The sequence below is a fragment of the Pungitius pungitius genome, chromosome 9 (genome assembly GCF_949316345.1).
Source record: "Pungitius pungitius chromosome 9, fPunPun2.1, whole genome shotgun sequence".
NCBI lineage: Eukaryota > Metazoa > Chordata > Actinopteri > Perciformes > Gasterosteidae > Pungitius > Pungitius pungitius.
Window position 1 is genome coordinate 2110759 of NC_084908.1, and position 24566 is coordinate 2135324.

Consider the following 24566-nt stretch of genomic DNA (forward strand, 5'->3'; position numbering starts at 1 on the left):
AGGAGGGCGAAATCTGGTTGCAATGAAAAATACACTTTGGAGGCTGTGTATTTAAATCCGTGATGGAGCTTAAATGTTGGCAGTTTAAAGTAATATTTTCTATCGCTTTCACTTAACACGGCAAACCTTCATGGGGGAACGCGGAGGGCCATATTTGCTGCTCTGGAGGTCTGTCGCGGCTGAATTCCAAACGGCACAGACAACAATTGCTATTTCATTGGCACGGGACCAGTCTAGTTGCAACATGGATTTTTCAAAGAAACGTAAAGGACTGACTGCTGTCGGCAGCTTCAAACCCTCAGAGCTGCTCAATTTGGGAGTTTGAGGGCCGCTAAAAAAATGTTCAACCAAAGTCCCCAAAATCCAGAGAGGCAGCTCCATCATCAGAGCCTCTATCTATAAAAGATGAAGCCTATTTATTTGCAATATTGTTACTTTGAAATCGTTTTGAATTGGAGAAATTGGTTTGTTCTGCCTGCATTTATTTGTAACCATTTGTTAGCTGATTCTGAAACCTTGCAATTTTTTTTCATTTTATTGTCATGAGACAAAATGAAGAAACACAACATGCAATGTCATGTTTGTACAGTTAAATAGGATTTGTTTCATTTCACCTTTTAATTGTTTGACTCGGAGGCAAAAAAAAGAAGTGCATTAAACTTTTTTTTCTTGCATACATTATGCATACCTGGGCTCCAAGTTATAATCAGACACTTCCTTCTATTTACTGAATAGTTAATGGGATGATACAAGTTTTTTTATTTTTTTTTATATGAAGATTAAAAAAAACACATACACACCCATATATATATATATATATTTACACACACGTTTTCTTCATATGCACACTTGTATGTTCTCAAGCTCACAGTCCACTGCTCTTTGTAACTTTTTTAGGGCACCACGTTTTCTGGCTGGTTCAGTCTTCAGTGCAAACGTTTTTGGGAAATCTCACTTTTTCCCAGTAAAGCAGACAAATTGGTCATAATTATCAAAAAGTGGAAAGATAGAGATATGAAAAGATTTGTTTCTAGGCTGATTAGAGCCCGTTAAATCACATTAAGTTGGATGCTGGATTGATTAGTAAAAACCAAAATAAGCTGTATAATGTTGAACTATCCACACAGTTAGTACAAAGCGTCTGCAGGTGAGCGACTTAAATTCAGTACAAAACAATAAAACATTACTTTTTTTTAAAAAACTGCACCATGTTTTAATTCTTTTGATTTCCTATCCGTTTTTCTATTTATTATTACAGTATACTGTATTCGTTCATAGTTTTTCACATCAGCTGCTCTGTGAGCGTGTAACTGACACCTGTGCATAAGTACAATAAAGAAGCAAAGTAATAAACTTCTTGTACTGTTGCAGAAAGCTGAGCAATAAAACAATGCTGTTTGGACCTCACAGCATTATGTTTTATAGAACCAAGTGTACTGTGCTGTTTTTTTTTGTACTGAAAACTTAAAGACTAAACGCAGATAATGCAGTTTGGACTGATGGATGCCACTTTTGGTTCTGCGTCTGGGAGGAGGAATTCTACAGAACCTGATGGATTCATCTCATCAGAAACATGAAGGTTTGTGATCTTACACATTTGCATAATTGCATTGCATAATTTCAGTTTCAATGACAAGCACCATATAATCATTTTATAATCTACAAATAAACATAAAATATTGTGCCGTCCTGCATGATGAGAAAGTTAGCCTTTTATTTTGGGTAATGTTGTGTTAGAGGTATTTATAACAATTTTATGTAGACCTAGAATTCAAAAGCTTTATTTTTTCTGAGGAAAAATCATCGTATGTTATGAAAAAAATAGACAGGACCGTTTGCAGGTGACGTGTTGTTCCTGTAGCACCGGAAGTGACGTCGCGGTAAATAAAATACAAACTAGTGACCGTCGGCCAAAGCCCACGTGAACTATTCCTTTAAGAGAAGGAAAGTGAGGGAGTGGCAACAAGTTAAGAAAACAACGCGGGATTAAAACCGACTTCTATCCTACCGGACGTGTAGCGCAGGTCTGTGACGGACTGTAATGTGAATTATTATCAACGTAAACGTGCGATCGGTGTCGTTTCCCGTTACAAGCTAACTGCCGCAGTCATCGACCTGTCGGGCCTCGAGAGGAGCTCCTAAAGCTGGTGAGAGGAGCTGTGGATTTGCACACGTGCTTTCACCCGTAGCACCAATCCCCACACATTTACTGTTTTTGCTACTTTACTCTTGTGACTCATACTGTAATTGAATTAACGTTACATTCATTTGACAACATGTCACTAGTTAAATAAATGATTCTGCACGCTGAGCATACTTTATAGTATATATAGCATACTTTATAGTATGCTCAGTACCAAAGCACATTTTTGAATGCAGGACTTTCTTGTAGCAAAGTATTTCTACAATAATTGATTGGTCAATTGGTCACTTTGGACCACAACGTCACGATGAGCATCAGTACAACATGTGTTACACCGAAATCTGTGACCCATCAGGAACTGTGACCGCAGAGGGCGCTGTTTCACATCGTCTGCTCGTGCGTGCTAGACAATGGGGGGCGAAGAAGAGCGCCTACGCAAACGGCGTAAAAGAAAGACCTACATATTTAGGGGAGGTAACCTTGCTCGCATTTAGCCTCGTGGTCACACATTCTGACGGCTGCTACTTGTCAGATATGGTGACATCTCTGTGAAGACTCCAAATAAGAAAATATGTGTCCAGAGTAACGTGACGAGATGAAATAACAACCCCAAACAATATTTTGAAGTTTAACTCCTTTATTAAGCAGTTACAGTGGGGTCACACATTCTGACAACTTAGCCAATGTGCTGGTCCATATGATGTTTTCATCCGTGGACGTGATGTATTAACGTTTACGTTTGCGTAGGCGCTCTTCTTCGCCCTCCATTGTCTAGCACGCACGAGCAGACAGATGTGAAACAGCGCCCTCTGCGGTCACAGTTTGTGATGGTTCACAGATTTCGGTGTAACACCTGCACAAACCTGCTGAAATAAATGAAGGTGGAAGTTGAACTGAATGCATCCTCGTGCTGATTTGGAGTCTGTTTGGTGAAAACAGGTCCGTTGAGATGAGTTCACCGGATCACGTTGGGCGGATGGATCCTTCTGTCCAGTCCTTTGAGAATGGAAAGGTAAATGTAACTCGCACGTGTCCTACTCACTAACAGTCTGTCTGAGATGAATGCCAACTCAGCGGCGTAGCACCAAATTCTGGGCCCTGTATACTCTCAATGTCAGTGGCCCCCCTACACATGCCATTGTATGATGCGGGTTACCAAAGGGCCCTCTCCCTAGACCGGGCCCTGCATAGTCGGGTCCACTTCCCCCCCCACTACCACGCCCCTGTGCCTACTATCTATGGTTTGAGCTTTTTTTGTACTTAAATCTTTACTGCAGGTCCCAAATAAGCCTTTACACACCAGATAAGTGTTTTTTTTGCCATACATACACATTAATACATTGTTTTTTTTTTATCATTATGGATCATCGTGAACCCCCGAACATGAATATTTTGTAGCACAGTGTCACATGATGTTGCTGATTTAATTTATTTCTGTTTCCAGTCTGCAACTACACTACGTCTCCAAAAAAACCTAAAGCACATTTACATTGAACAGTAATATTCATTCATGATGTGCTGTAATAAAAAAAATGTAAAAGTCAAACATCAGAACTTGTAATGCTGTAGTGTTTGAATTAGGGCCGTGACTTTAGCGCATTAATTACGATTAATTAATTACAATGTGAATTAAGATTATTAATTACACAAAAAATAACACATTAAACATTTTTTACGCATTTTTACACTTATTTTTTGCACCGCGGAACAACAAACCACAGTGAACATGAACGAAGAAGCTGACGAGACCGTGTCGGGTGGCCCCGTGAATGGGAAATTTTATTATAATAAACACACGGATGGAAGCGTCGATAAGAGCGTGGTTGTGTGCAAGCTGTGCAACAAGGAATTCACATCGAGCCTCAAGTATCAGTATGTTCTAAATGTACTTGAAAGTATTGGTCTACTTAAAAAAACAGTTTACAGAAGGTCTACTTACCTATAGGCTACCTGAATTTCTGAAAGTACTATATTTCTAAATATGCTATTTCTACACTTGTCTGCTGGAATTGGTTGAACAAAAATAAAAATCCATGTGAAAAAAATTACTTCTCACTGTTCTCAGGTCAAATATTTATGCAATTAAAATGTGATTAATTAATTACAAAGCCTCTAATTAATTAGATTAATATTTTTAATCGAGTCCCGGCACTAATAATATATATATTATATATATTGACCTTACATATATTTTTTTATAATAATTTTTTACCTATTATTTAAAAAAAATCTTTTCTTTTTTGACCCTACATATTTTGACTTTTTTCACAATATTTTGCCCCACATTTCTGTACTTTAAACCTTATCTGGGTTCAACCACATGGTGGCTCTTCCTAAATCCTTTTTTAGTTTTGGGTAACTGACATTCAATGTAACAGAGAATTGGAGGGTGGATGCACTAAAAGGGGTAAACAAATCTACACCCTGTGCCAGACTGTCAGTTTAAGGTTGTCCACAGGATGCCCTGAAGTAGACAAACATGTGATTGTCTTGAAAAATGCCCTCAGAGGCTGTAATAAGTTTCATGTCAGTGTGACCACTGAATGAGACACATCTGCTCATCTGGCCTTCTCTCCCGTCAAAAAGGTGGAACCCTATAGGCTACGTAGCATGGCTAATAAGTGCTAAAAGGCTAAAGCAATTAACATCAAATTCAATTCATCATTCAAAAGATTCTTCATCATTCTTGACAATGCCATCATAACTCAAGTGAACGCGCCTTGTGTTTCTGCATAACCCCTAGGGTTCACTTCTCTGAAACAACCAGTGGGGACAATGCCCCCACTACTACCTCCGCGGTAGTGTGCTCAAGACTTGGCGGGTGGGATTTGAACCCACTGGCGGTGCGCACAGAGGCTTTTGGCACCCTGCACTCACCCCTACACTACCAGTCCTGGTCACATTTTGGCAACTTTGATTCTCCTATTTAACCTTGAGCATTTGAGTTAAACTTTAAAACTCTATTAATTGCTATTTCCACATCTGGGCTTGAACCCACAACCTTCAAGTGCAGTGCAGGGGCTTATGTCAGCAGCTCTTCCACTGTGCTACTTCACCACACACTAACCAGCCCTTTTTTTGTTGTATTTAACCTTGAGATTGCTACTCAAACCTGAAGTAAAGCCAAACGGCTCAAACACAAGACTGGGCTTGAACCCACAACCTTCAAATGCAGTGCGGGCTTGTGGCAGCAGTTCTTCCACTGTGCTAATTCACCACACACTAACCAGCCCTTTTCTTGTTGTATTTAACCTTGAGATTGCTACTCAAACCTGAAGTAAAGTCAAAGGCTCAAACCCAAGACCGGGCTTGAACCCACAACCTTGAAATGCAGTGCAGGCTTGTGGCAGCAGCTCTTCCACTGTGCTAATTCACCACACATTAACCAATCCTTTGTTTGTTGTATTTAACCTTGAGACTGCTACTCAAACCTCAAAACTCTTTCAAAGCAGAAGTGATGTCTGCATGAAGGTGCTTGAACCCACAACGTCAGACGGCAGGTTGGAGCCTGCAGCCCTTCAGTTGTTCCCTTGTGCTATTCAAGCACATGCCTCATTGTGTCCGTTTCTCATATTAGACCTTGGGATTGTTTACTAAACCTCAAAACTCTTTCAAAGTTTACAGTTTGAAGCCCTGATTGCAACCCAACCCTCCTTCTGAGAGAGCAGGTTTGAACTGAGGATCCTCCACACTTCAGCCTTCCTGCTATCTCCCTGCACTGTTCCACCACACACCTGTTGATGCTTTTGAATCCAACCTCAATTCTCATAGATTCTCAGGCTGGAATCCACAACCGTTCCATACCGTTATAATAGAATTGCAGGTCAAGTAAAGTCATTTAATGGCATTTCTAATAAAGCCCTAGTTGATTTCACTACTTTTATGCTGTGATCCTTATTTCACTTTTTTCGACATGTGTGCTGATGCCCGCGTGTGAATTGAGAGGATCCATACCGACTCCCCTATGGAGCTAAACCAGTCTGAGGGTCCTCCTCAGCTGAGTGGAGAATAAATCCCAGAAGAAATAAACACGTTTGACACAGGGCACCTTTAGTTTGAATATGCTTTCCGTTTTTGGGTTGTGCTGACGTGTTGTTTCTCATATTTTCAAGGAGTCGGGAATTGAAGATGCTGCTTGTCAGAAACCAAAGAGTCCAGCTGAGGGGAAGACAACAAACAGCAGTGAGTCAACCTTCACTTCGCATGCAAATTGTTAACATGTAAAATAATAATCGTTCCAAATGGATCCACGACCAGATATTCAAGAAGAATTCATCACCTCGCTAAGTGTGGGCGATGGACGCTACCTGGTGGATTTGGGGAGGTATGCCATTGTGATTAATACCAATGTCGACAATTCAATTGTAGGTATTTGTTTTATAATTCACACGTAACCTACATACTAAGAATTTCTTCAGTTGGTCTGCTTGCAGCTACTTATTCCTCTTATCTTCTCGCCTCAGCTCGTCGGAGTTCATCGTGGATGAAGAGTGCATCCTTCAGCTCTTCAACTCGTGCCGCAGATGCAGCAGACGATGTACAGTTAGAAAACGCGTCAAAGGACTAAAACTTGTGGTAAACCAGGCGTGCGGTTTCTGCAAAAGCCGCATAGAATGGACTAACCTGCCAGACGACAACGATGACGAAGAGCCAGCACATGTTGAGGCCCAGTGGTTGGACTGAGATTCTGTTGAAGCAGCAATAGGTGTCCCCATTTTTACACTGGACCGAACAATGGACTATCGTGAAGCTGTCCCCAGTCCTCCTGGATGCTCTCTACTATTTAGATTTCCTGATGCCATCACATCCACACAAGAGAACCACCCTTTTCTAAAGAGATGCTGCCTCACTTCCTGCATCAACAACCTGCACACCAAAGGCAAGAATGATGGCGGGAAAATGCTTGAATTGGCAGGTAAGACGTAGTGGAATTGGTTCCCAGAGGGAAGATGGACACTAGTTTTCACACGTTTTACTTAGATATTAATCCTTGTGGTTGTATGTATTTTTTTGTATGCTCATGGAACAATTTAAGCAATATTGAACAGGTTAATGGATGTAGGATGCATTAAGATCACATCTTTGCCAGGCATAACTGTTTTAGGTGTAGATTGATCATAAGCTTATTGAAATACTGCCAATTAGGTTGACAGGTCCACATCCTCAACCTACAAAAATACATATTTATAGGAGTTGCCAGTAAGTGATATTTACCCAATTTCCATTTTGAGATCTGATAATTGTTATTAATACGTAAATACAAAGACTTGTAGTTGGGGTTTCAGTATCCTGGTTCAGATAACATGTTGATCCCAGGTGTGAACTTTGACGTGTAAGACATCACAATCACAGCACCTTTTTTAGCGTAATTTCAGAAAGTAAGCGCTAAAGTAAAGGTGTAACTACACAGGGCTTCATCTGATTAGTCATTCTGCAGAAAAGCCTAATTGTTCACTAACGTTATGATTATGATACTTTGGTTTATTGTATTAGCATACTCAAACGGTAATAATGCAAATTACTTAAGTCATTCCAGGCACTAGTTTATGATCCCACACATTTTATGGATGATGATGATGATGAAGGGGCTTTGTGTGCTCATTAGATTAGTCATTAGTGGACAGTGTTTTAACAGTCTTTTGCATCAGTTAAAACAATCACAAAAGACTTGATTACCATCACCCCTGGGGATCGGACAGCATGACACCAGACTACTGAAAAATCAAACATAAAAGCCTAAAATATAAATAATTCACTGGCATAGTTAAATCACAAAAGAGACATTGCACACAAGGTGGGAAAATAGAGTTAAAAATACATCAATGTGGAACATTCATGCTTAGGTTTGCACCTGTAGTCCCTATTTGGCAAAGGAGAACATTTTACAAGTTGTTTGCTACGATATCAGCACAGTGAGGGAACCATTTCAAACATTCTTCGTTATCAAGTAGTAACACTTATGGAAGAAGAGGACTCGGTCCATGAGGTCGTTCAGTTCTTGTATAGCAGCTGCGGTGGGAGGATTTTAGCTACACATTGTGGAGTGTTTTCAGTTAATTAACAACCGTCAGGACTTGTGCAAATCGCCGAGGGCCAGACAGTCGTACCCATAGTTGTGAAAAGCAGAAACGAGTCTTTTGCAGCATGTGCCTGTGATGCATATCAAGCGGAGCTTAAAACAGCCCTGCGTGTCGCCCGCTTGGTCAGTGCAGATAGCTGGTGTCGTACTGGAAGGAAGCCATCTGGACCCGACTGCGCAGCGTCTGGACCTCCAGCTCCTGGAAGTGGTCATCCTCGTCGTTCTGGACGATGATCTTCTGCAGTTCACCGATTTCACGCTCCATCCTGCAGCGCAGCTGCCGCTTCATCTTCAGCAGCGCCTGTGAGAACGGAAAAAATAGGTTTGAATTGTGATCAACTCCTCAGTGCGTGAAATACCAACAGAAATAAAGACTTTTGTGAAATATTAACCTTTTCTTGAGCTTTTTTCCGGACCTGGATCTCCTGCCGCTCTTGAGAAAGTTTTTCCGCGAGTAGTGAAAACTGAAAGAAGAAGAAAATTAAAGCACCTCCTTGTCCATTTCAAAACTATACATGATTTCCTGACTCTTATGTGTGTCTCTGGTGTTCTTCGTAGTCCTACTTGGTCTTTATAGTAGTTTTCCATGGACTTGATCTGGTTCTGGTGTCGTCTCTGGTGTTCCAGCCGCTGCTCCTTTGCGTTGGCCTTCTGCTCTCTCAACCGCACCTTCTGTAGCTCCAAGCCCTCCTCAAACAACTGCCGAAACATCTAAACCACATTTGTAATTTAAAATTATATTATTTTACATCTTACGGTTATTCTTTGTTCACAAATTTTACAACAAGGACTTAACTGGAAAATGTCGACTGCCTAAAAAGGTCCAGACAACACAAGTAAAATTGTAGTTTTCATATTAAGCACTGGAAAAAATGGGCCTTTTCTGTCACTCTTTGGAACGGCAACGTTTTATATTCGTGGCATTAAATAAAATGCCCCCTGTTGTTGGTCCTAGCTCTGGAGATGGCTGCACTACTCACCCTCTCCTCCTTGGTGCGTGCCCTCATCAGGCGGGCGCGGTGCTGGACGTGGTAGTCGCTGTGATACTTCTTGGCTCGGGCTACCTGCTGCCTCTGTTCCCTCAGTCGGTTCTGGGTTGATTTCTGCTGTTGGATGCGCTCTTTGAAATCCCTCTGGAAGATATAGAAGTAGATAGAAGTTCTCATCTCTGCATGTAGGGCAACATGTTTAAATAATGTCACACTCCAAACATTAATTATACCTATTGATAAGGTAAGTAAGTGTAAAGGAATCTTTTGAATGTGTGTTCACGCTCACCAGACGCCTTTTGTGGTCCTTGTCTTTACGTAGAATCTCCACCAGCAGGTCATGTTTCTTCTGGGCTTCTTCCACCTGATTGAGAAGCAGGCCGTTTTACATATTCATCCGTTACGGGTTTTAAAAGGAATTTCACTGCAGTCGTAGACGCCACGTCGTCCTACCTGACTTGAGAGTTTGCTTCGACGCTGGCTGTGAGGGGATGACAGGGCATGGAGTCGGTCCACCTGCTGCATCTGCTGCTCCCACATCCGAGCCAAGGCGCGGGGGGAGATGTGAAGATGGGGCAACTCCTCAAGGAGCACAGGAAGGAGTTCATTCTCGTTCACCTTCACTGCAGAGAGAGTGTATCTCAGTCATCTCAGCTTAGTAAGAAATACTGAAAAGTTGTCTGTTCAGCTGAAGCTTCAGTCCAAACTAATAACACTTCATTTTGCTAATAAGGGACACCGTATGAGTAAAGCAGTGATCGAGGCCACAAACGTGGCTTTGCTGGTGGTGAAAATACAATATGGTGTCAATGTGTTGTGAACTAAAAATAAATAAAAGTCTTAACCTACTTGAAGACGTTTTCCTCGGGGCCAATCTCCGTCCTGTTGTGGTTTGTGCGTCATGACGCTGGGCCTGCGTTCTTGCTGGCGACAGTCCGGCTTCTTCGGAAACATCTTTTAGTATAGCCTCCCGGTACTGGCGCTCCTACACACAGATGCACGTTAGAAATGAATTCAAATGTATTTGTATAGAGCGCTTTTCACGGCGCTAGATTAAAAAGTGCCTTACAGGCAGGAATTGAAGGCCAATAAATAACACCAGTGGGTACAGGATATTCCAGACTTAGAGAGGCCTTCGAGGGGTGAATAATATTTTGTGCTGCCTGCCGAAGCACGTTACAGCGTGTGAAAAATTCATGCTGTAAGGAAATCAGACGGGAATGTTGAGGTCGGGGACAGGAGGTTACGGTGAAGACTATGGAGAGTAGTAGGACATCCTCTAGTGAGGAGATAGTGTTTTGAGGGGGGGAGAGCTCGCTTTGACTGGCTAATGGTGAGGAGAAGCGGTGTGGGCTAGTGAGGTCAGGATGGAGTAGAACATTTTGTTGGATAAAGTGCGTGACCCTAAACCATTAGGGTGACCGTTTCCAAAAAAATCTAAAAAGTTGATCTGACCCTCGCGAGGTTGTGTGGGCTCAAAGGCTCCTCTGATAAAGAACCGGTTACCAAGAACCTCAAGGGAATCCAGTGAAATTCTGGTTGGAAACATTGCATCCCACATGTACAACCACGTCCTGGGCAGGTGGGTGTTTGGACGATGCACTGGCGACCACCATGATGGCCTCTCCACATAGTTATTACGCTGATGCCATTTTATGCCACCATCACATTGGGGGAATCTCACTGAAGTGAACCGCTTAAATTCCCCCAGGACTAGTATTATTACTTTCTTCGTCCTGTGCAAATGCGTCATGTCTATAAAAGATTTTTCCAAACAAAATTAGAAACCGATGAAAATAAATGTTTTGAAAATATAAATATTTCATAATATAGTGCTTATAATTAGTTTCACTATGCCTGTGTGCACCCACTTTACTTCCTGTTGCTCTAGCCCTGTAAATTTCTCGGGGATAAAAACCCAAAATACAGACTTTGATTATCGCCTGCAAATGCACCACACAAGACTGACGTATGGGGGTCACATGATCACACCAAGCTCTGTAACGATTCAAACAGGGAGGCTCTGTGGAAGAAGGAGGTCACAGAGGTCATTGTCTTATTCACACTAATGACTTACGGCTTGTTGAGCTTTCAGGCGAGCCTTGTCCAGATCGGCCCGTTCTTTGTCTTCATATCTTTTCAGCTCCTCCTCATAGGCCTCATTCTCCACATACCGAAAGAGAAATATTTCCTTTTTACTTCAAACATACATGGGATCATTTAATATCCGAGATTCTAATTCTTTTGACGAGAATTTTGGTAATACCTTCCTATGATTCCTGTGAGACGGTCTGTGGCGTAGCTCTGCTCGCTTTGAAAGATCAGGAGCTGCAAGGTTGGTTTGTCTCCCACTATCCAGACTCGAGGCCTCTCCCACGGCGTCGTCTAACTGTCCGTGCAGGGAGCGACGGGCCCGCGGAGGCGAGGGGGATAAGGAGCGTGTCCGGTGAGTGGCTTCGCCGTCGGCCGTTTCTGTGAATAATATATGTGACAATTCTATTTTCAACATAATACTCAGATCTAAGTGTATTTTTAGTGACAGCAGCTCTCAAAGAGATAATGACAACGTTACCCGTGTGTTGCCTGGGAGTCCTGCCACACTCCATGATGCTGTCACTGTGGTGGGACTGCTTGTCTTCTTCTCTGACTTCACCAGACTCTCCGGTTTCCCTCAGAACTCGTTTGAGCATCTGCAAAAGTGAGAATTTAAAAATATAGCCTCATCGCGAAGAAATAAAACACGTCACACTCCAACAAAATGCTGGTACCTTATACAAACGACATACACACACACACACACACACCTGATCGAGTTCCTCAAGTCGATGGGAAAGGTTTTCAGATATGTGTTGCAGCTCCTCCTCTGCTTGCTTGTTTTGTTGTCTGCGATACGACAGAGGCTCCTCCAACACGCCTCTGTTCGGGGAGACGATGACACCAGACGGGACGGAGTCAGAAAAGAGGCGACTTCACGACAATGGCAGCGAGGACACGCTATTCCATATTCTACCCTACTGCTCTGCGGCCTGTCACCCGCCTTACCTGACGCCTGCCTCGAGCCCGTGGTTAATCCTGCGGTCGGGTTGTTTTAGTGAATAACCACGATACTCCTCATCTGGCTCCTCCTCCTCCTCCTCCTCCTCCTCGGTGTCTGGCAGAGAAGGGGGTGTGACCGTCCTCTCATTATGCAGAGTGAGGAAGAGCACATCTGGCTTGGTGCGGAATAAAACCCTCCTGGGACCCCTGTCGGTCGGCTGAAATTAGGCAAAAAGGTGGTCAAGTTGATCTGGGTTAACAAATGCAGATTTCCTTTTTCTTTAAATTAGGATTTATGCACAGGAAATATTTGCAATGAGTCACTACAGGAATAGTAAATGAGTCACTCATGTTACAGAGCAACTTGGTTTGCTGGAGATAAGAATCCTTAGAAAACTACCCATGTGTGTTTTTGGAGGTTACTGTACAAGTGAAGCAACTCTCTTACCTCTAGTTTTTCCCCCAGTACTTCTGTGCCCGCTCTTTGCAGACTGGACAATGACTTCTCCCTCGCACCTGGAATTGGAGCAAAACACGTGACACTCTACACTACAATGTGCTAGAGGCCCAGAAGACAATAACTATCAATCCAATCGGGCACTAGGCTCTAATCCCATGATTCAGAATATATAGGTATGTATATGTTACTCACCTGGAGACTGTGGAGGTGATTGTAGTCCATTGGTCACAACGGTCTCAGCGGGTACTTTAGAGCTCTGTGTGAGAAGGAGAGAAATTGACTAGAGATCATTACAATTTAACTACAAAAGGGACAAAGCTTTTTGTCAAAGAAATTATCCATTAGAGAAACAGTTGATCACCAGAGACCAGACACATATATGACATAATGACATTTGTAACAGGTCACATGACTACAAAGAAAGGTGAGGAAAACATTAAAGCCACAAGTACGCTTCCATCCATTCATACTACAAACCCTGAAATAAATTGCCCAAACACACACATTCCCACCACATCTCTTAAACCCAGGGGTGAAAGTAGTTTTTATTTCTTGGTGGTACTATGATACGTCACGTGTGACGTCACATTAAGCCTCTTCTGGGTCCAAGCGCTCCGCTCGTCCAGATCTAATAACAATGGCGGAACCTGTTAATTTATTTACGATCACGTCCTACTTTAGTGATGCATCCTTGGCGGTCAAAAAGGGTTTCAGCTTAGTTTAGTCAATTTAGTAGTATGATCTGACACAGCCCGGGATAGCAACAGTACAGAAGTATTGTTATGGTAAACAGCGCTGGCAGCAATGTGTTTTAGAAGTGTTTAGGGTGAGGGTTGAATTGTTTTCAATACAGGTGCACGTTGAGGGTCAGGCAGTCAGGTTCAGCACATGCGAGTGCCATCAGACGGCAGCTTTGTTGATTTGTCCCGCACCCCGCTCCTGCTAGAATGACAGTTCAATGTCACTTGTTTTTTTTTTTAAACACGGGACACAGCACTGTGGCAAGTTAAAACTAAGTCTCTGTCTAACGGACTAACAAACATATTTTTGCGAGCCTACCTGCCCGGCACAAAGCCAAGTAGAGCTTTTTTATCCAGTGTAATTTATCACTTACCACTATCTTGTTTTTTATTATCCTCCCCTTCCTTTCTTCTTTTTCTGGCTTCCTGAAGCATAATTCCGCTTCATGATGACTGCCGACCGACGATCTTTTGTATTTTGCAGCAGCACAGATCATGAGAGGGGCCCCTTGAAGGGGATCCCGATAACCGTGTCATTGCACTTTACTGCATTGACTATCAAAGGGGCCTCACACAGTTTGTCGTTGCATTTTATTCTTAACCAGTTGTTGTCTCGGGGCCCCGAGAAATTACTTGTTTTGCTGGCCTTGTCGCGACGGGCCTGTGCGTGTGTCGTAATTTCTGACCGGTACGACGTACAGACTCACTTTCACCACTGCTCAAACCTAACCGATTGATCTTTATCTGGAGTATTGTATTACTCTGGACAAAAATGTTGGCTTTCCGTGTCCTTTCACTGAATGAAAATGAGCTAAACACAATTGAACCTCCATGTACTGAATGGAATACGGCTACCTCTGTAGAGACAGGCGCGACTCCCTCTTCTCCCGGGCCTTGTGTGAGGGCAGCAGAGTGCGGGTCTGCGACGGGTCGGTGGGGGGTGTGGCTCTGAGAGGGAGGCTGCAGGGCGATGGCTGAGGGCAGCGGGTCAGTCAGTGGAGCCTCCAGAGGACCAGAGAGGGGGACTGCGTCTGGCACGGCCAGCCCATTGATAGTTACCACAGCTGCAACATCAAGTCTTAATGATTAAGCGCCATGGTCAGTGCAACATGACGACAAAGTTGCCTGTCGCGTCTGACAAAACTTAACTCATTCACACTGGAATTACAGTCAATTAGACATACAAATTTTCTGGGGAAAAAAGTAGATTTAATAATAGATTTGAAGATGTGACAGAGCAAAATAATAATAATAATCTTAATATTGTGGTTTACGTAAGGCTAGGGTTTGGTTTGCAGTGAAGCTGCACTACCGGTTAGGTATTTACAGTATACTATGTGTACAATAGATTCAAACAGCAATGCAACGGCATTTAAAAAATATTTAAGGAATGTAACCTGATTTCATGACACCCTATATTTTAAAAAATGGATTGAACTCAAATGCATGAAGAACACAGGTCATTTGCCCAAACGTATTGGGTGGAGTAAACTGCGCTTACGTGTCTTACCCTCTGGTTTGGCGGTGAATGTGCGCGCTGAGACTCCCAGCCCAATGAGCTCACTGGTGGATCCCGTCTCCTCAGCATTCCAGGTATGGAGCGAATCTCTACTGGAATGGACAGCGGACCTGAATGTTTGGGCGTTGAATCATTTCACCAAAGTTCACACAAGTACTATATAATAATATTATAGATAGTGCCGAAGATATAAAAGTAATCAGTTTAGATTGTTTAGAACATGATGGGTGTCGTCTTAGATTGGGTCACAGCCATTCAACGTTGCAGTTACATAGTTAATGGAATAAGGACCACAGCATACTTCCGCTTGTAGAAAAGAAATCGTATTGCACCAAATAGTTACGTTTTTTGAACAGAGAAAACAACTTTGCCAAATATAAGTGTAAAGGATAAGGACACTTTTCACAGAGTGAGAACTCTGCGTTCTCAGTCAATGCTGCAGGCACTGAGGAGCGTGTGGCTTCAATGGACTGCATTTACTTATTTATCAGCAGACTGGACCTCCACATGCAAGTTGACCCATCCCCCTCTTAATATTTACACTAATGGCTCGGCCTAACTGCCTGTTGTGTATACAGGAAGTACAGGCGGATCTGTAGTAGAGCTGGATGACATGGTCACGAGGAACAAATCCGCCTGTCAGCAATATTTTGTTTCTGGGAGACCTTCAACCAAACAGAAAAGATTGAATTTGATTTGTTTCATTTGTGTCATTTCTGATGTGCCATTTCTTTGTAAAGCGCAAAGGCTGACTGAATTAAGATAAAGAAAACAAGAGATCATGATAACAAAATATATATTCCCCCCCCCCCCCCTCTTTTTTTTAAACTAAAAATTATGATTGGGAGAAGATCTTACTCTCCACTGGAAGACAAAGACTCTCCATCCAGTTTAGGCCCCTTTTGTTGTGTGGCATTGCAGCTTAGGGGCTCCTTGGTTTCATCGGGCACATCGTCATTCAGCTCTTCTGGGGAAAACCAAGAGAAACGAAAAAGTTATATTTGGAATAAACAGCTCAGGACAATGAGAAAGAAATACGTGTAAATCATCTAATGACCGTCATGGAATTTCAAAAGAGGAACGAACACATAATCTCAGTGTTACACTGATGTGAAAATGCTTTGTTCACAAAAGGAAAAAAAAACAGACGTACGCCTAATCAGAATCAGCCCTATCGGCTGAAAGTCTATTCATGCTTACGCTCATCCATACAATACATACATACAATTTACTCCGGTTTTGCCTTTATTGAGACCATGTTGTGGTTTTGAGCACAAATTTAAAGGCAAAAGCAAAACACGGCAACTACTAACCAACCCAGGGTCCAAAAGCAGAAGCACAACTCGTCATTGAGAGACACGGAATAAGACTCTACCAATGACCCCAAAGCGCAGATTAATATTCATCTCAGGCCCTACAACATTAAAGTACACAGATGGCAGTTTGCTACATTGTATTCAGGTACCACACGTCCAGGACGCTAAGGCCTTTTAGGAATATGGATCAGTAGCATTTGTGGAAAGTCGTTAGCTACTAACTAGCTACCTACCACCGTTCTGTGACTCCTCGCTTATCTCCTCCTTGAGATATTCCAGGAGGCCATCAAAGATTTCCAGGAGGTTCTTGATGGAATCTTTGTCACCCCTGACGACATTTTCTCCTGCAAACACACAGCCATTCTCAGCGTCATTTTCAGGACTCATCTGTTTTACTGCTGAAGAACATTTGTACTGGAATTGTCATGCTTCTGCAGTCTCCTTCGTGAAATAAGGAAATAGAATAGAAGAAACTTGTTTTGAATGTCTTGAATTTATGGAGCAGTTCATCTTAGTAATTTCTCTTATAGATGCAGACCTGAAGACATTCAATGTTGCTGTAAAGCGTGATCATGTTGAACATACCTGTAATGTGTGAGAGACTGATCTGGAGGTAATCCAGGGAAAGTGAATCAATCACAGACTGAACGTTGTGCACGTTATCCTCTTGACTGCATGGCACAGCAATGTAATCTTAAGAAACACACCAACGTGACAACAAAACACATTGAGTCTTCATTCCAGCTCTTAGTAGAACAAAACAATGTCCAAAGCGACCTTAACAGTCACATGATTGCACATTTAATGGTCTTAGGAAACATTCCTGACATACTAAGCACATATGCTAAAATAAAGTCTTGCAGCTTGTTAACCTTCAGTGGTTTTGGCACTTTGATTTGGAATTGAATGGCCTTGTTGGGGGAACAAATGAGATCATAAATGACTGTCTACTACTACTTTAATCTACACATACTCTGCTTGTCACCATATCTGACAGAAGAAACACAGAAAACTGAAAAATATCACAACCGAGAAGCTGGAAATGGAGAACATTTGTCTCATTTAATTAAATAACCTACAAAATCACTTGAAAACCCAACTGTTTATTTAGCCGGTCTGCAGTGTAATCTTACCAGGAACTTTCTCCCCCAAGATGTTTTCATACAGAGCGATGAAGACATTTGCATTACAGTCTGTCAGTTTCCTCAGCCTGAGCTTTATGGGACACTTGCTGAGTAGATCATTTGCCACATCGACCCAATCTGTAGAAGAATGCAACAGTCTTCATACACATCTTAAACAGTAAAGTTCTTCTTTTATATTAATATTTTAAATGAATTTCTGCGGAATGAAGACAAATTGAGAGGCGTGAAATGGTCAAACAGAATACTTCCTGAATGATGGAGAGATAAGTGTACCGTGAAGAAGGATTTTACTTTCAGGGAACATTATGATGGACTTCCCAGTTTGTTTGTTTTCATTTTAATCACAAGTCAGGATGATTATCTCCTCTAGGGGGGATGATGTGTGCTCATCCGCGGCAAACTTTAGCTTGAGTCGTCTCTCTCCATACGCTACTTACTGCACGTTCTATACGTAACGTTGTATAAGGTAACTTGTTTTTCAGTTAGACGATGAAGATGAACTGAACTAACGTAACTTCCGTAAGTGACTACCGGTGAATGGCACGCATTGTATAATTAGTTCTAAACAGATAATTCTGGTGGCGTTGGACACAAAAATAAAACTACGGTCCTCAGTCACCGGCCGCTTTGAAATCGTCTCCGACGAGCTTCACCAACTTTAACAGGTTGAGTTGACTCAAAAGTAGCTAGCGTTAGCTTCGGTGTGTCTGCTACTGGAAACACCATTAGCACGTCACAGCGAGAGTCTAACCGCACCTTTAAACGAAAATGTATCTCTAAAGTGTAGCATAAATGTACGTAAAGTGGACGACAGAGCTCGCTGAAAGCAACAACTAGCAGGCAGCTAACGCTAGCTGTGAGTTAGCGTTAGCCTTACGTGTCGCTAGCTTCATCCGGGACGGGGTCCCTCACCTCTCTCTCCCTCCTGGGTTCCCATGAAACAGCTGTTGACAGTTGGAGCTCAAACGGCGTTGCGTAGGTTGGCTGGAAGCGCGCGTCGTGTAACCCGGAGCCCGACCTCGCGGCTGGGGTAAGTTCTGTTGTTTGTTGTGGGTTTCTGGGAACAGGAACTAACGTTTCTCATTTAAAATTGAAGTCTTTTTTGATTGGACGCGAGACTCGTTCTTTGCTTCCGGGTGTTCCTTTTGGATGGTGCGTACTTCCTCCTGCTGGTTATAGTATATAACGCAGGCTGAGCATCAAATAATATTTTTTTTTTGTTAACTCAACAAACAATATCAAAGTTGGAAACATTCAGAACCGCTCCAACACAGGTTAAGGGGTCTTCTAAAAATAATTTGATGCAACCAGGATTACACACAAGGCCCTCTCTGTGTTGGAGTAGCAGGGAAGAACTGTGAGAGTCATGTCCTATGATTCTCCAGTACTTTCAGCACCATTCAGCTCTCCCTACTGAGAGACAAGCGCCTGTAGAGTAACCTGGAACCCAACTCCACTTCCCGCCTCAGAAAAAACTGTAAAAGGCAAGGCAAGGCAAGTTTATTTGTATAGCGCTTTTAATACACGAGGCAGACTCAAAGTGCTTCACATCATAACATGTCATACAATAAAGTGAAATAAAATGCAAGCATTAAAAGACAATTAAGAAACAGCAAATAAAATTGTAAATACAAAAAGAATTAAAAGTTACAGTGCAGAGTGAGAGATTAAAATCGTATTAAAATTGTTTAATTAAAGGTTAAAAGGGCAATGTAGATCAAATTTAGCAGAAGGCGAAGGTGAACATAAAAGTTTTCAGTCTTGTTTTAAACGTGGTCAGAGTTGGCGACGCACATACTTTTTTTTTCATACTGGGATAGGTTACATCCTTAGAAGACCTTAAACAATTAACTAAACATAAAGGGTTTTTTGTGTAGCACTAATAATATTTGCGTGGGAAATAAAATGAGACCTAATGTAATATATAGAGCAGATGTTTTATAGTACTACATGTACATTACTGAGTATTTCATATACTGCAAATGGAATCTATAAATGTGAAGCAACCAAAGGGAATTCAGCCACTACTCATTATTACAGTGACATGTTTGTGTGAATGATTTCTATGAAACTGGTGGGTTTGGATACATTAAATTTATCTTTATCTGACGTTTTTATCCAATGCGACTTTTATTGCATTAAAACCCATGCATTACATTTTTACATGGTACGACCTTGTGGCTCCCAGCGCACCGCACTACTCGATGTGCCACCATCACCCCATTGGATGCAAAGTTAGAGAGCCAAAGCCTTTTCACAGATCCAGAAGTTTTTGAGACTACATTGCTCATCATTCCAGTTATATTGTTTTGCATAGAATCTAATTTCTCCACAGTCCTCATTGTTACCTTCATAGCTGTTGGGCTCCCCAGTTACCCAGTACCTGAAATGAAACAGATAAAACATTATATGTAGAAAATACCACCAAAGAAACCACTAAACAGTCGAAAGCTGCAGCAACCTTTCTTTTAGTTCAGTCCCATCGACCCATTTCCATGTCCCTTCTGTCTCTCCGTCCGTCAGTCCAATCCAGGTGCGTTTTTGGAATTGTCTTGCAAAGTCCTTGATTACAGTAAAAAAAACATTAGTAAACATAACTGAACCAATTTCTGCCACATTCCATCTCGGGGTCCATTGATCTGATGTCACACAGATTTCCCTTCACACACCTGCTCTTCTTTGCTGTTGATGATCAGCAGGTCGGCACCTCTTTGCAGACAGAACTGTCTGCTGACTTGCCAGGACTCTTCAGAAGAAGAAATGTAATAGAAACTGTGGTAAAAATACACCCATCCCTGTTTGCGGTAGTGATCTGTTGAGGATAACCAAAAAATAAAAACATTTTAGCCAGAGCAAAGTAGTTATAGAAAACTTCTTTCAATATCGTAAAGGTTGTTTCAGTTCCATCTTCATACTCACCAAAGTTACTCAGCTTCCCTTTTAAATCTTCTCCCTTTTCAGTCAAATTCTTGATAATCGCCTCCAAATCTGACTTACTCACAGTGGAACAATCTAAAGATGCACAAAGAATCACATTTGTCACTGTATTAACTCCTAGGTAACAATATCATCCAATATATGTATATATATTATTATTGATATTAGTTATAGTGACATTCCAAATTATAGTTCACATTTGATTCATGCAGTTACTATAAATGATCAGTAAATCATCGTACTCACATTCACTCACACAAACCTATAACGGCCGTCTCTCTGATGAACAAATAATCAGGCACACTGCACCTCCATTTGCACTTTCTACCTCAACTTAACTTAAACAACATATACAACAACAACAGTGATGTTCTCATAAATATGGATATACATTGTAAAAAAACAAAACACCAGTGTATGTGTAAGCATTCACAGCCAATAAAACTGATTCTGATTTTGATAAGAAAAACTTTACCGCTTTAGGAGAGATATAGAAATGAAAGATTATAGGTAATTTTTTAAGGAAGTCCATCATTGAGGAAGTGCGCAATTTGAGGATGGTTGTTTCAGTTCCATCTTCATACTCACCAAAGTTATTCAGCTTCCCTTTTAAATCTTCTCCCTTTTCAGTCAAATTCTTGATAATCGCCTCCAAATCTGGCTTACTCACAGTGGAATAATCTAAAGATGCACAAAGAATCACATTTGGTACTGTATTAACACCTAGGTAATATGTAGTAGTATGTATATATATTAGAATTGTATAATTATTATCTGGCATATCCAAGTCCTTTGATGGTAGATATTACTTATAGTGACATGGATTCAAAAAACTAATTCGCCTTTGGTTGATACAGTTACTGAATGTGAAATATCAAAATAAAAAACCCAAATTTCATGTATGCGTAAGCATTTACAGCCAATGAAGCCGATTCTGATTTTGATAAGAAAAACTTGCAAGATACACTCTTATCCACCTTTCGGAGAGGTATAGAAATAAAAGATTATAGAATTTTTTTTAAGGAAGTCCATCATTGAGGAAGTGCGTAATTTGAGGATGTCAGTAAGTTTTTAGATCAACTAATGTAAAAACAATGGACATGAACGGCAAATACATTTATATTCAAACAGTACATTTTCCTAAACACAAATAAAGCTCAACTTACACTAGATTACAAACAGTAACTAAACGTTCCATATATTCTGACAAAAACACGTGAGTGGAGTTCAGTAGTACTTTGTGACTCAAAAGTAGAAAGCCAAATCCAATTTTTACTAGATATGGACTAAACATGTATACTTGTGTCATATAATGTTCAGCACCATCAACAAGATTTAGGTTTTTATCATTAATCCACTAAAGGAAAACCCTCAAGGGATTAATGTAGCTTCTTTTTGATGACATGAGTTTGAATATATAATTCACAGGAAGCACAGGATAAAGTAAGAGATGAAATGTACAATCACTCACAAAGAGAAAGACGTAATCCAATGTTTGCTGCAGCCTGTAGCATACAAAGTAGTCCAACGCTTACACCAACCACTCTGTAGAGTTTTTCCCCTTTGTGCCAAAATCAGAAAGAGACATGCAACATTATTATCAGGCCTAATGTTTATTTCACGTGTTGCACTGTGTCTGGATTCAAAGCCCAGGACCAATTTATAGTTTGTTTTGTTTGTCCCATAATTATTATAATTTTTTTTTTAGGCAGAACTCTCATCTAAATCTGTCTAAAACAATAAACTGCAAAAACTCTGCACCCTAAGAAAAGAAAATACAGAAAATATGATGCTTTCATACAACATTAAAGTTACTTACTCTTAGATGAAGCGCTCAAAGCCATCTCGGTCTCTTCAAGGTTCTAAATATTTGACAGAGTGTAGCAAGTGGACAGATCTTTATGCTGCTTCTTCTTCTTCTTTGGGGGGAACAAGAGTCTGATTGCAACAGCAAACTCGTCAAAGACAGCTATTGTCATCCCTCCTACTTCTTCATTTGTCCTTTGCTTATACAGACTGTAAAGCCCCCTGGGGCTAGGATTGGCAAAATAGAAACTAAAATGAGTTGAATTGATGATTTATGGCCAAATCTACCACCGCAAGGCTAGACAGGTCAAATGTTGGCAGACAAGATAAATGCGTAAGTGTTAGTAAAATGTAAAAGCTGATTTTAAGTACCTCATCACTCCAATCAATCAGGTTCTATTTCTTTAAATGTGCCTGCTGGCAGTGGGCTTCATGGAATGCATCATCCAATGAGATCTTGCTGGCGAAACAATTAACGGTTTCTCAACTCTTCCTGAATAAGTAGATAAAAACAAGCCCAAAAGAGTATCTTATTGAAACAAACTAATACTTCTGAGGATATATGTACGGTGTGCACTTTGGTATCATACATATGTACATGTGCGGATGAGCATGTAGAACTAACAGTTTGAATATGCGTGTGTGAGGATGTGTATTAGCGGGTCGGTATATTGGTATTATTCATAATCAGAAATTTAGCTGAATTACAATTGAATCCATTAAACATTGACCATCCATAAGTTTCTAAAGCGGCAAATAAACTTTACAAAGAGCACGATATGCAGCGGCTTTCCCAATCCTCTCTTCATTGTATAACAATGGACAGTCTGTGAGACAGTGTGTGAGACTGTCTATAAGACAGTGTGAGACAGTGTGTGAGACTGTCTATAAGACAGTGTGAGACAGTGTGTGAGACAGTGTGAAACCATATCAAATATCATAGCTGGAAACATTCAGAACAACTTCCTTTTATAGACTAACGTTACAGCTCCAACACAGTTTAGGGGTTTTTTATGAAATAATCTGACGCAACCAGGATTACAGCAGGGAAGCAGCCCAACTCCACTTGGTGGGGAGGAAAGGCAGCTCGGCGGTGGGCCTGGAGACGGTCAGTCTAGAGTGGGTGAGGGGAAGATGAGGGCCACAGTGGACCAGTGTTCATTTCGTCGACGAAAAACATTCGTTAACGACATTTTTCCCCATGACTAAGACGAGAGGTAAAACAGATATTAAAAGATAAAAACTATGACTAAATCGATGCGAACTTTCGTTAACGAGACTAAAGTGTTGGTGGTGATGAAGTCACAATACTTTTTAAAAATGTTTTATTCGCGTACACCCAACAGACATGGACAAAGTACGGCGGGGCGTAACGGCGGGTATTAAGTGTCATGATGACGTCATCCACGGACCCAGAACGCTCGGTCACTGTGGGGAAGCGGTGGTTCTTGTCAACAACACGGACCGCAGCGACTATTTCACACTTCGGTGAGTGTGCGCTTCTTTGTGTAACCGGGGCGACTGTTCGCCTGATCACAAGGGTGACAACGCCACTTTGGGACTCTCACCCAACGAATATTAGTTATAATAAGAAGGAGCAGAGAGGTGAAGTTCTAGTTTTGAAACAATGTCATTTTTTATTTACAGTTAAGATATAATATTTAAAAAGCTGGTCAGTCCAAAAATGTTGGTTTGTTTTATTACAAAATATACTCTCTATACTCTAAGATTACTATACTGGAGGTACTCTACCAGCACGAGGTGACTACCCGAGAGGCCTACAGGGGTGGGGGAGTGAAAGGGAAATGGGGGCCACCACCAGGTAAAAGGAAAAAAAATAGGAAATCAAAAGGAATTAGAACACAAATAAACAGAGGGAGCCCTCCACCTCGTGAGCCACCACCTGTACGCCTACGATATGCCCACCTGCACTGGCATTGAGGAGGCCCCGGTATAGGACACAGTAACAGTTGGTTTATGAAAAAAGAAACAAAAAGACACTAACTGGGAAAAACAAATTAACGAGTCATAATCAAAATACTATAAAACAAGGTAACCATAGGTTCACAACATCTATTTTAAACAGAGGGCAAAAACAGCAGTGACTAGTGCTCGGCGGTGTTGCAACACCCGAACATCACTTCCGTTCCTGTCACAAGACAAAAAAGGTAAATTACTCCAATAAACATTGACACTGCTAAAAGAGCATATTAAAACATGAAACGATAAGAAAACACCTGCTTAAAAAAAGACATACCTGTAAATTTTGCTCAAATAGGCACCCATCCGCACATGGCGAGTGCTGCACCGATGCCGTGGGAGCCCTGGGAGCCCTACAAGAAGCCCCCCCTCTAGCTCTACTGGGGCAAAAACTTACATTTAAAGGGCACCTGGTC

The 24566-nt window shown here is 41.5% G+C and overlaps 2 protein-coding genes across 9 annotated transcripts; both read right to left on the bottom strand.

Moving 5' to 3' along the window:
- Window positions 1-7067: 7067 nt before the first annotated feature.
- On the bottom strand, window positions 7068-18553 carry LOC119218383 (centrosomal protein of 95 kDa-like). Of its 7 annotated transcripts, none has more exons than XM_037472772.2 (21): window positions 18340-18553; window positions 17416-17544; window positions 16868-16975; window positions 16516-16626; window positions 15825-15930; window positions 14949-15076; window positions 14303-14511; window positions 12900-12963; window positions 12696-12763; window positions 12254-12465; window positions 12016-12127; window positions 11784-11901; window positions 11478-11683; window positions 11289-11402; window positions 10061-10196; window positions 9665-9834; window positions 9501-9575; window positions 9203-9355; window positions 8787-8933; window positions 8615-8686; window positions 7068-8523 (listed from the first exon to the last, which is right to left on the bottom strand). In XM_037472772.2, the coding sequence occupies exons 1-21, from the start codon at window positions 18362-18364 to the stop codon at window positions 8347-8349; spliced, it is 2640 nt and encodes an 879-aa protein (XP_037328669.2). In that variant the 5' UTR covers window positions 18365-18553; the 3' UTR covers window positions 7068-8346. The 7 variants fall into 7 exon arrangements, with proteins under 7 accessions (XP_037328669.2, XP_037328672.2, XP_037328668.2 ...); XM_037472775.2 differs by having other exon boundaries at window positions 14949-15058; window positions 15825-15933; XM_037472771.2 differs by having other exon boundaries at window positions 15825-15933.
- Window positions 18554-18916: 363 nt separating this feature from the next.
- Window positions 18917-23046, bottom strand: LOC134132748 (CD209 antigen-like). Of its 2 annotated transcripts, XM_062564629.1 has the most exons (7): window positions 22184-23041; window positions 21836-21925; window positions 20953-21045; window positions 20347-20439; window positions 20097-20239; window positions 19889-19989; window positions 18917-19810 (listed from the first exon to the last, which is right to left on the bottom strand). In XM_062564629.1, the coding sequence occupies exons 1-7, from the start codon at window positions 22206-22208 to the stop codon at window positions 19663-19665; spliced, it is 693 nt and encodes a 230-aa protein (XP_062420613.1). In that variant the 5' UTR covers window positions 22209-23041; the 3' UTR covers window positions 18917-19662. The 2 variants fall into 2 exon arrangements, with proteins under 2 accessions (XP_062420613.1, XP_062420614.1); XM_062564630.1 differs by lacking the exon at window positions 21836-21925 and having other exon boundaries at window positions 22184-23046.
- Window positions 23047-24566: the final 1520 nt, after the last annotated feature.